This window comes from Poecilia reticulata, linkage group LG9, assembly GCF_000633615.1.
Source record: "Poecilia reticulata strain Guanapo linkage group LG9, Guppy_female_1.0+MT, whole genome shotgun sequence".
Taxonomy (NCBI): Eukaryota; Metazoa; Chordata; class Actinopteri; order Cyprinodontiformes; family Poeciliidae; genus Poecilia; species Poecilia reticulata.
Window position 1 is genome coordinate 27,517,040 of NC_024339.1, and position 12,631 is coordinate 27,529,670.

Consider the following 12,631-nt stretch of genomic DNA (forward strand, 5'->3'; position numbering starts at 1 on the left):
TGTTACGGCCCAAGGCCTTTTCCTCTGGGTCTCTAACATCCATGTCTTTAATTGGTGCTGATTGGAAGTGGAGGCAGCTGGCCAGTGTCTCCAGATCCACCTTAAGACTCACCACTTCCTCTGACTGATCAGCTCTTTTCTTTCTGTCTCCCTGCCACTCTCTCCCTTTGTCCCTTTCTTTCCCAACCARTTATGACTTTTGTTAAATAAATTCCTTTTTAAGTTATTCCATGCATTGCTTCCCTTTCATTTGTTATGGTTTAAGAGCCAGACCATAACAATATACATATATAAAAAGAACAAAATACATGTTTCTATTCACCACATTGTGAAATTTTGTCAAAAATCTGAACTTTGAAAAAATATTTCCTTTTCTCCAATTCAGATCTCAAAGTCTAGCATAGCAGCAACATGTTTAACTAATAACTCCATGATGAAACAGTTTCTTTTAGTTACGAGAGGAAAAAAGTGGAATATGGGACAACATTAACATCAATCAACATTAATTAGCACTAATTAATTTATTAACTAACATTAATTACCTAACAAGTCTCCTTGTTTTGAAATAGATTTCATTCAATTGAGATCCGTGGTTCTAGAGGAGACAGATGGCTCAGTTGAACTGATGACCATCCTGCACTTTCCCTCAGAAGCCCTATAAAAGCCGTTTCAGTATTTCCAGAGCTCGCTCTGGTACAGGTTCTTACTTACCCTCTCTATGAAAGGAAACGACGACTGCTGAGTCAAAAGTAGTAGAAGGGCTTCTTCAAAATTGTGTAATCCAATAAAATTTTAATATAACAGTAAAGCAGCTACATAGCTTTTCTGTGAATTCCCTCTTCGATGATTCCTTCTTGACTCAGGTCGACTCTGCAATGATCCCATGTCAATTTTTAACAGGCAGACTTTGTGGTCAGAGACCAAAGGTCACATCTGCTCTCGAACGCATCCACACCTCCGATAACACTACTAGTGTGAGTACTAGATAGTTCACGAATGCAATAAATGCTTACAGAGAAAAATCTGGATAAATCACCATGTTGGTTAGATGTTAGACCAAAAATATAGACAGCAGGGAAGTTTCTATTAGTGGTCTTGAATTACACAACCTCTTGCTTTGAAAGATTTGTCAAACACCAGAAAGAAAACCCTGCAGTTACTAAATAACATGGAAACTAAATGCATTCTACCCAAAATAGCAGAATTAATTTAGCTGCTCAGTTTTGCGATGGACATTTATATCTTTATATCTATCTAGCCAGTTGAGGTGGCTCGGGCATCTGGTAAGGATGCCTCCTGGACGCCTCCCTGGTGAGGTGTTCCGGGCACGTCCCACCGGGAGGAGGCCTCGGGGAAGACCCAGGACACGCTGGAGGGATTACGTCTCTCGGCTGGCCTGGGAACGCCTTGGGATTCCCCCGGAGGAGCTGGAAGAAGTGGCTGGGGAGAGGGAAGTCTGGGCCTCCCTTCTGAAGCTGCTGCCCCCGCGACCCGACCCTGGATAAGCGGAAGAAAATGGATGGATGGATGGATGGATTTATATCTTCAGTCAATCAATCAATCAAATTTTATTTGTATAGCACATTTCAGCAGCAAGGCATTTCAAAGTGCTTTACATAATTAAAATTAAAACAGCATGTGACATTGAATGAAGAGTGAGAAAGAGAAAGAGATTTAAAAAAAAAAGAAAAGAAAATTAAAAAGGATAAAAACATAGACATCAAAACCCACACTCTAATCCTAATTTAGCCATAAGCAACTCTAAACAGGTGGGTTTTAAGTTAAGATTTAAAGGCACCCAGTGTTTCAGCTGTTTTACAGTTTTCTGGAAGTTTGTTCCAGATCTGTGGTGCATAGAAGCTGAATGCTGCTTCTCCTCGTTTGGTTCTGGTTCTGGGGATGCAGAGCAGACCAGAACCAGAAGATCTGAGGGGTCTAGATGGTTGGTACAACAATAACAGATCTTTAAGGTATTGTGGTGCCAAACCGTTCAGTGATTTATAAACTAACATCAGTATTTTAAAGTCTATTCTCTGAGCTACAGGGAGCCAGTGTAGGGACTTTAAAACTGGTGTTATGTGCTCTATCTTCCTGGTTTTAGTGAGAACGCGAGCAGCAGCTTCTGGATCAGCTGCAGCTGTTTGATTGATTTGTTAGTCAGACCTGTGAAGACGCTGTTGCAGTAATCAATATGGCTAAAGATAAACGCATGGATGAGTTTCTCTAGATCGTGCTGACACATAAATCCTCTAATCCTAGAGATGTTCTTCAGGTGATAGAAAACTGACTTTGTGACCGTCTTAATGTGGCTCTGAAGGTTCAGGTCAGAGTCCATCACTACTCCCAGGTTTCGGGYTGATCGCTGGGTTTTAGTTGTAATAACTGAAGCTGYGCATTGATTCTAGTTCACTCCTCTTTAGGTCCAAAGATAATAACTTCAGTTTTGTTTCTGTTCAGCTGGAGAAAGTTTTGGCACATCCACACATTGATCTGTTCTAAGCATCTATTCAGTGATTGGATGGGTTTAGAGGCACCTGGTGACATCGTGATGTAGAGCTGTGTATCATYCGCATAGTTATGGTAGCTAATCTTATTTCCTGTTGTAACCTGAGCCAGTGGGAGCATATAGATATTAAAAAGAAGGGGTCCTAGGATTGAACCTTCGGGTACCCCATGTGACCTTTGACCTCTCTGATGAGAAGTTTCCGATTGAAACAAAGAAATCCCTGTTCTTTATGTAAGATTCAAACCAGTTGRGCACTGGACCGGAGAGTCCGACCCAACTCTCCAGTCGATTCAGTAAAATGTCATGGTCAMCGGTGTCGAAAGCTGCACTGAGGTCCAACAGAACCAGCACTGTGGTTCTCCCACAGTCTGTRTTTATATGGATGTCATTGAACACTTTTACAAGGSCCGTCTCCGTGCTGTGGTGAGCACGAAAACCAGACTGGAAGGAGTCAAAGCGATTCATTATTGTTAGGAAGTTATTTAATTGTTTAAAAACTGCTAAGGAATGGGGTGTTGGAGATCGGCCTGTAATTCTGAAGTAGGGATTTGTCTAGATTGTTCTTTTTTATCAGTGGTTTGATAACTGCTGTTTTCAAAGCCTGGGGGAAAACAGGCTTTTCCCCTCATCGCTCTCTGAGGAGAGCGATGAGTTTCAGTGGCACCATACTGCCCCTCAGTGGTTTCTAAGTTAATTACATAAATCACAGTACTTTTTTTTTTAGAACGACAGATGTCGCTAGAGGTGAGGCTATATGACAAATCTGTCGCAAACATGTGTTTTGGAATAAATTAAGTTCAGGAAAGAGACGGGTTTTGGTTCAAAATGTGCAGATTGAAACCAGAACAAAAGCCAAAGACCTTGTAAAGATGCTGGCTGATGTTGATAAGACAGTGTCATTATCCACTGTGAAACGTTTCCTATAAACTCTTAAGAGCCTTTAAGCAAGGAAGAAGCTTTTACTTTTACATAAAAAGCCAGATTGCAGTTTGCAAAGGCACAAAGACCTCCAAACTTTCTTCCAAACAATAGTGCTAAGCGTACAACCAAAGTGGTTATAAAGTGGCTTAAGGACAACAAAGCTTTGATCTCAATTATGTTGCAAAGTTGTGGGTTGATCTGAAAAGGCGTGTGCAACTGAGGCGGCGAGCAAACCCGACTCGCTGCACCAGTTCTGTCAGGAGGAATGAGCCAGAACTCCGCAAAACTATTGTGAGAAACTTGCGGAAAGAAACCTGGAAAGTTTCACCCAAGTTCATACAGTTTAAAAGACAATTATCCATAAAACTGAAGAAACGTATGTAAACTTTTGAACCCAAAGAAAGCTGAAAAAAAAAGTTCTAAAATTTTTCTGGCATTTAATAAATAGAAATAATGTTGGTATTTATAGGTAATCTAAGACAAGTGAAATTTGGTCTGATTTAACTTTAGACAGTGAGATAAAAAAAAAACTGTGCATTTATTTTTTTATTCAGTGTTCATCTATAAATACTTTCACATAAAATGAAAGAGAATTTACTTGTTTAATTGAAAGAAAGGAAAAGCTTTTGTAATTATTTGGTTTTTCTGTGTGTCTATTTAGTTCCTGTGTTGTCTCGTCTGCCTTTAATTGCCCCCAGCTGTGTCTCTTGTTCCCTGATTACCCCTTGTGTATTTAATCCCACCTGTGTTCCCTGCTCCCTGTCATACTTTATTTCTCTACACCTTGTCTCAGTTCTCGTTGGTTTATTTTGGTGCTGGTTGTTACCAGTGTTAGAGTACCCTGCCTTTAATGCTCACCTGTGCTGCCTGGACTTTCTGTAAACTTTCATCATCATTAAATCTTCATATCCTCACTACTACCTGGGTCCACTGAGTCCATGTCACCGCCTACAACCATAAAATGTGACAGTTTTTAGCTGTCACGTTTACAGTATATCATTTATGAGTGATCAGACAGATGGATTTATGATGGGAATGTTTTTGTGGAAGGGGCTCTTATCTTGACGCTTTACGAGAAATGCACAGTAAACCATTTCCACGCTCATCCAGTCACAGATTGTTTTTGATGATATCACTTCTGTGACCCTGATGGTATTTAAAAAGATGATCTAAGACAGATTACAGCCCCGGCTGAGAGTTATCTATGGGAGAAAGCCCGGCTAATAAAACCTACAGTTATTCAAACTTGGATGATTGCTTCTTTCAGTGTCGGCACTCTTCGCTCAGGTGGATCTCGTTTCCCACAGCCTTGGGATGGAAGGTTAAGGCAAATGTTACACTTTTCATCTAAAATATAAATCTATACCTTGGCAGTCAAACTGTAAACACATTGCAGAAATTGTGACTAATTTATGATTTATTGTACATGTCAGGACATGTACAATAAATGTCCTGAGGAAAGCTTTTTCCTTAGTTTGACAACCGTAACTATAAACAGATGCGCAAACATATAGAAATTAATCAAGAGGGTTTGGTTTGTAATGGTTAGCATTTATTAGGAGTGCAGCTACTCTTTCCCAGAAGCCATAAAATAAACGTATTCCAAGAAACAGCTAGCCACCCTGTCTGATGAAGTAACTGATAAATATATAAATATGAATATGTAAATGAATATATATGATAATAACATGTTGATGACCGTATAACAATCAAAGAAAGAAAGGAAGAAAAAAGGAAAGAAAGATAAAAACCAAGAAATAAGGAAAGAGAGGTCCCGATTTCCTATTATGAAGGATGGAATATGATATATGTGGTGTGATCATGGAGCACAAAATGTTTGAAGGAGCTGAAGATGCTGAGGAAAACCTGCTTCTAGGCAAAACTCAAGGACAAAATATAGCACAAGGTCAGACTGTGCTGAGCCTTGGTCTGTGTTCCCGAGTTTTATTTGCAGACTTTCGCATAATGCATTTTGCTCTCAGAGTATTCATGACTGTGGAAGGGGCTCTTATCTTGATGCTTTACTAGAAATACAAAGTAAACCATTTCCACGCTCATCCAGTCACAGATTGCTTTTGATGATATAACTTCTGTGACCCTGGTCCTTCTGTGTGTGAAGTGGACTTCGTCTTGGTTGTTTTTGAAGACCACTACCAAAACACACCATTCAGCAACACTCAGTGGAAAATGTCTGAAGATGTGAAGGATCAGAGAGAGATGAGCATGTACAAAAGAAATGGTGGAAAAAAAATATATTCACTACTCTGAACAATTTAGAAAATGCCAGATATGTGGCCAGATATACTCTTGGTGATATTTTTGTGAAAACTGTGAAATCGTTTGCCCCATACACATTTGAATGACTAAAAACGTTCTCTTCTTGAGTGGACATTAAAACTTTTTTGTAATCATAAGCTTAAAAAATCTTCAGTTTGTTCTTTCTAAAAATGAAAAAAAAAAGCAGAGGAGTAAAGAATTGGCCAAAAAAGTTAACACAACTACTGCTGTGAAAGGTGGTCACACTAACGATCTTCTTCTCATATTTAAATAACAATGCTGTTGATATCATTTCTGGATTGTTTACCTCATTCAGCTCTCAGAGCTCCTGCTGATTCACTTCACTCTGGGAAATATCCATGCAAAATAATTATGCACAATTGCTTCTTTTTGTGAAAACCTCCATTAAAAATGAGAAGATGGAAAGAAACAACAAACCATAGTGAAATAAACATTTAAACACCCAGCAGTGAAAGAAAACATATGATCAAATCAAGAACACTTCCTTACAGCTGCCTGTGTAATAAACACCCAATTTGTCAAAACGGAGTGTCAAACAGAAAGTGAATTCAGCCTTTTTCCTAGAACGGTGAATCTGTAACCAGTCAATCTTCAATGAATTATTAAGCTCTGGGTTAAATAAGATTCTTGCCGACACCTTTAGGTTGCTGATGCAGGACATTTCTTGTAGCATCAGCAGCATCTCTGCTTCAAGCTCCAACGCCTCGTCTGCGTTTTCGGTTCATTTAAACCCGTCTTGTTAATCGTTGACTTTTCAGGAAAGATAACACAAGTTTTATATTGTATCAAATATGAAAAACAAGACCGTAAATAAGTCAGAGTGAAACTGGCCGATGGATGCGGCCTAATCGGCTCAGACACAGAGCAGCAGAGCGTTGACAGGGTCTTTGTTAAACCCGTATGTTGGGTCCAAGAAAGTAAAACCTCGATCTCGTTTTTAAAAAAATAAAAAAAAATACTGTAATCTATATTCTTATTTTCCAATCTGACTTCACAACAAAATCTAATCTCCACTAACTTCATTGTGCATAATTCTGTAGTCTTTCAAAACCAACATTTGAGAAACTTTTCTATTGGCAGGCTGTCATGAAGGAACATTTTGTGCTACGTGACGAGGAAAGCAGCTGGAAGTTAGTTTTAAAAAAGAAGAAGAAACAGAAAAGCCTTAAATGACCTTTATTGTGATTACATTATTATACGAACGTCTAACATGTAATCCTAATTTTTCTTTATCTTTTGTTCATTTAGCCGATTTTCTCTTAAGATTTTCTTGTCTTTTTTTCTATACCTATTCATCTTGTTATACTTACTGCAGTTGATGAAATAAATTTGGGTTTAATTGATTTATTTGATTTTATCATTTTCATTCAGTATTTTATTATGTGTTTTATTGTGCACTAGCTCTGTTTTAATGCGCTTATCACAATTTTTCTTGCTATGCTCGTTAGATATTTTATGTCAAAGTTGAGTCACATGTTGTTCGGACAAACGTCAACTCTGTTAGAGACACATTTCTGTATGTTTTTCTAGTTTTTGTGCTTAATCCTCTTAAGCTCTTTCTTTTTCTCTGCTGTTGTGTTTGCGAGTGTCAACACATTTTTATTTTCCCAGGCTTTTATCTCTTGATTTTACTGTGTTTCTTATGTTGCTTTTATGTTTTGTATGGTTTTAAGGTTGATTTCTATTGTACAGAGCTATGTGATTTTATGTCTGTGAAAGGCGCTTTATAAATAAACTTTACTCATCAGTTTCGCCTGCTTCAGCCCATGTTATGTCACACGACAATCATTTCTGCAACGGGTTTCTGTGTTAAAATCTGCGGTCACCTCTCCCATATCGGAGAGCTTCAACTCCACTGTGATGCAGGTTTTCTTTAATGTTTAAAGGACTTTATGGAAATCAAATAGGTTTAAGTTGATACTCTTGTCAGACATTTAATTGAAACAAGAATCCCGTCACGCAAATTTTATGAATGTAGTGCGGTTTATTTTCATGTCCACAGTTTGCAATAATAACAATACAAAAAAATCATTCTGAATTACATACATTTTATCCCTGAAAATACTTACAAAGTATTATATTTACCATTTAAATAACATCCTGAGTCCAAATAAGACTTTACAAATAACAACAAAAATAGGTGCTTTAGAAAAAAAGCAAAACTATATTTTCGTTTTTAAAAACAATCATCAGCAACAATAAACACACTAGTAGCATCTCAGAACCTTTACTCTTGTACGAGATTCAGGTTTATTCATTTTAAAATCCTGGTTTTACTTCACTCAGGGGATTTTTTTAATTTTTTTCCTTCAGAAATCCCCCGATTATTGGCTTCTATACCAGAACACATTCAGTGTTTGCTGTCTGTTGTGTTAGTCTGTCAGTAGTTTGCATTTGATGCTTCCTGCAGCAGGTTTAGCGATCAGCCTGCTCCAAAGAGTCACGTCCACGTCGCTGTAGGAGAGCTGATCTCCAGTCGACACAGAGGACAGGTACCGAACTGCGTCAGGATTTTGGGAGTGCAGTGATTGCAGAGGCAGCGGTGGCCACAGGGCAGCGTGATGTCCTTCTGCCGCACCATGCACACCACGCAGAGGTCATCTGTGTGCAGAAGAGAGAAAAAACAATACAATTACGAGACATCTGGGTGACTCCATTGTTCACTTGAATAGGTAAAAAAAAAATAAAAATCAAATGACRCTGGCAGAAAACGTACCGGCTGGGATTTCCATGTACAGGCAGGAGATGCAGTCATCAGAGTTTTTATTCAGCGTCGTATTTTCATGACTGAAAGTGGAGGGCCGTCTGATGGGAGGCTCAGGTAAAGGGCAAGATCTTTTCTTAGAAAGAAAACCCTTTGTCTTTGAGCCTGCAGCAGGGAATAATTCAGAGAATTATTGATATTTTTAGTGTATGGCACAGCCTTTGCGAAGAACAAGAAGATCAAGCTGTTAGTCAAACAGCATGAGGGTGTGTTAAAAGTTACCCAGAAGGAAGACGGAGCACGTCTGGCCATAGACATCAATCATGGCCCAGAGAGGCTTGCTGACGTCCACTTCCGCTTCTACCTTTTTCTTCTTGAAGTTTTGAAATTTCAAACATATGTGGTCATCATCTGTGACCCAGAATTCCAGCACCGACCCTTCCTGACAGTAGGACTCGGGTACAGGGGTGGCCCAGTGACCCGAGGTTTGGGTTAGGTCRGGCATAGAAAACTGGGGCAGAGGCAAAGATCTGGCCGATGGACGAACGTTGGTGAAGCCGACGCGCATGGYTCCTTGCCAGTGTGGCACGTGCCTCTCCACCAGCACCCGGATCCTCTCGTAAGTCCTCACAGGGCGTCTGGTGAAAACAACACCACCWTWGAAAGTGTCTTCAATCCTCTCGGCACGTCGACCGCCCTCGCTCAGGCAGATCATGTCTCCCAAGGCCCTGGGATGGAAGGTCAGGGGGCCGAGGCAAGAGGAGCCGCATTTGTGGGTCATCTTTGGATCTGTGGGGTAAGAAAATCACCATTAAAACTTTATGGTGATATCAACAGGTTATGTTTATTACATTTACACTAAAACAGGAGCTGCAATATAAAACCAGGACACGTAGTTTAACACAACATCCTGACAGGTAGACAGTAAAGACTTCAAAGTAAATGTCTCCATTTATGGATTTCAAGGTTGCAGCAGGGATAGTCAACAGAACTTTACTAGTTTTACAAGTTTAGCTGCAGATAAATTTGCAAACATATTATACAATAGCAGCCATGCTTGGTTTCACTTTGACAGGTCTGTCAGGATTTGGCAGTCTTCCCATTTGATAATTGCTATTAGTTTGCAGTGAGTGCAAGAAAATGATTTGACTTACAGTGACAAGTGATCTTCATAAACCACAAGTTCAATACAGAACAATCCCATTTACTTCATATTCCTGCTTTCTATTTTTGTTCTTGCTGCAGGCCTGACTGTTTCAGCACAACTTAAGCAGTTGCATAAAACTTTGTCAGCAAAGAACAAGAAATGGTGAGTAAATCTACCTAAAGGTGAAATGCAAACTAAATAAAACAGGTTAATCTGCGTTTCTGCTCGTTTCTCTCTGACAGGATTCTCGGAATTTCCCGACACAATCTTGACCTCAAGTGCTTTTGTTTACTTTCAATTTCTTATCACATTACCACCAGAGGAAACGGTGGTCAGATTGCACATTTTTGCTTTCAAACGATGGATAGTGCTGGTGTGCAGAGTAACCTGCTGGAGTCCATGCATGTCAGGACATGTCTTAAATACACTTATTGCTGAAGTCAGGTTAGGCTCTCCCTTCTGTTCTCATAAATATTTGCCGCGTCTTTTACAACACTTCCAGATCTTACAGTGAGTCATCCGCAAATCCCCCGGCGTAGATCCCAACTCACTACGTACTGGTCAATAAACGTTCCTATCTAACATCACGTTTCTGGTTTTCCACTATACATGGTTTATTGCTCCAGGAGTTACATTATGGAGTTGTTTGAAGTCTCCATAAGTGTTTTCTTATCACCTGTTTTACAACCAACTTATGTTGCTTCTGCTTATTTTCCCTGCTATTCTTATTTTTCTGTAACTTTAAGAGTTTAAGTTACAGGATTGTTGTTGTTGTTGTTGTTGTTGTTTTTTTTATAAAACTCACATTTTTCTGACTTGCACTTTTAGCTTTTTTTTTTTTAAACCTAAAAGAGGCTTTTTTAAATTCAAATATGAAATGAAGACAAGTTGCAGAAATCTTACCAGTGTTCTTATTGTTGTCCTCTCTCATCTTGGAGCAGAAGCAATCCATCGTACGTCGACACGGGAACTGTGATCTCTCGTCTGTGTTGCGGTTTGGTTATGATCAAGTGGGAGTGTTCTGACCTGCTTTACAGCCAAGCGCACATGTGGTTTGGAAAACAAAAACATCCACTCAGTAAGTGAATGAAAAGAGGAAGGGGGCGGGACAGTGGGAGGTCAGAATCAAACTGGAATTTTACCCAACACTTTCTCATGTGACTTCTTTTAGAAAAAAGTTTTGGAATTTACCTTTTAGTCATTGCTTCTTTTATCATTGGTAATTCCTGTTATGTTTAACTATTGGTTTCCATTTGCTTCTAACTTATGCTGAAGACAATTTTAAATCTGTGCACAGATGCATCTCCAAGTTCTCCTTTCAGCTGAAACAATGACCTCTGATCAGGCTGGCAATTCCCCTCATAATATAAGGTAATATAATATAATGTAATATGATATATAATATTACAATGTTTTGCTTTTTTCACCCCCTTTTACGTCATTTCACAAAACATGTTTTATCAACAATATATATTTTTTAAGAGCTTTGACAACAATCGGGTTGAAATTAAAGTAATAATCCCCACCAAAAAAGATTTTAAGTTAAATTTAAAACTGCCTTTCTTTCATTTATTCAGGTAACTTATGACTTTTACAAATGTTTCAAATAATGTGATGATGTGACTTATTTTGGTGAGAAAAAGCAAAAGCAAAAACTAAGCAGAATAGAATAGAATAGCATAGAATAGAATAGAATAGAATAGAATAGAATAGAATAGAATAGAATAGAATAGAATCAGATATCATGTCGGAAAATTCCCACAAAACATTGGGCATGCGTATGGGAGCTCTGACAGACTCCGCACAGTTGTGTCATAATTTGAGCTTTCAACTCTGTATTTTTTTTTTCTTTTCCTCAGAAAGTGGTTGACTCAGATCTGTTGGCCAAGAAAGATTATGCAGAACTGGTTATGATTGGGCCATATGTGATCTGTCATGTACAGAAAATCCTGTGTGAGAGAACCACTGGAAATTTACTGAATGGCTGTGCATCTGGCTAAGAGACATTTCTATCTGACTTGTCTTGTCTCACTGTGCAAACTGCAGACTGCTTCATGCATGGCAGCTGTTTACTGTCAGAACTTGCATTACAGGTAACTGACTGTAAAGAGAGGAGGAAACATGTATAATTTTAGGTTTCAATCTTAAAAGACAACTGAAATCTTTTCAATGGATTATAATTCTGTTATTATTATTATTATTATTATTATTATTATTATTATTATTATTATTATTATTATTATTATTATTATTATTATTATTATTATTATTTATTATACACATAAACTCACTTTTTTTTAATGAACAGTGTTTATTTCTATTACCTCTACAGGATGGCTAAACATTCCGTGATTTACAGGAAACAAGATAACATGAGCTTCATGGTCACCAGTCATTATGAAACTGAACACTACCTTATATCTCCTGAAAAGCACGAGTCATAAAGCAATGGAATAATTTCCTACCAACAAACTATAAAATCTTTTCGGGACTTACTTACATTTTCTAATTAGCACGGGGAGTTACTTAATCTTTATCCGTGAAATTAAACAAACGCGTGTTCTCCGCAGCTATTTCCTTTTATCCCCTGCATAAACATTAAGCATTCATACTGTTGCTAGAAAGACAAATAGTACTGTGTTGTTAATGTTTAAGCTGTTCTGCAAATACAAGATTTTTTTTCTCGATATAGTGGCCTCTTAAAATAGCTATTTGCTTATCTTTTGGACTCAAACTGTAAAGTATCGCCTCCAAATTAACTCTATCATATCTTTATCTCTGCGAATTTTGACATTTTTGTGCACATTTGTTGAGATTGGCAATATTTTACCTAAAATATCCTGGACTCCTTCGGTCGAGCGGTGCCTAAGCAGTGTCTACTGATTGCTGTGGTACAGCTTGGTACTACTTCCTTTATACGAGGTCTTGTGCGAAATTCTGTTCCCCTGTGAAAATCTGTACCCCCTGTGAAAATCTGTTCCCTGTGAGAATCTGTTCCCCTGTGAGAATCTGTTCCCCCTGTGAGAATCTGTTCCCTGTGAGAATCTGTTCCCCT

At 38.5% G+C, this 12,631-nt stretch overlaps 1 protein-coding gene across 2 annotated transcripts; it reads right to left on the minus strand.

Annotated features, from left to right (window-relative positions):
* Positions 1–7,689: 7,689 nt before the first annotated feature.
* LOC103470530 (E3 ubiquitin-protein ligase NEURL3-like) lies at positions 7,690–12,551 on the minus strand. Of its 2 annotated transcripts, none has more exons than XM_008419051.2 (5): positions 12,407–12,551; positions 10,480–10,602; positions 8,712–9,218; positions 8,442–8,594; positions 7,690–8,326 (listed from the first exon to the last, which is right to left on the minus strand). In XM_008419051.2, exons 2-5 carry the CDS (start codon positions 10,526–10,528, stop codon positions 8,166–8,168), a joined length of 870 nt encoding a protein of 289 aa, XP_008417273.1. In that variant the 5' UTR covers positions 10,529–10,602; positions 12,407–12,551; the 3' UTR covers positions 7,690–8,165. The 2 variants fall into 2 exon arrangements, with proteins under 2 accessions (XP_008417273.1, XP_008417274.1); XM_008419052.2 differs by having other exon boundaries at positions 10,480–10,605.
* Positions 12,552–12,631: the final 80 nt, after the last annotated feature.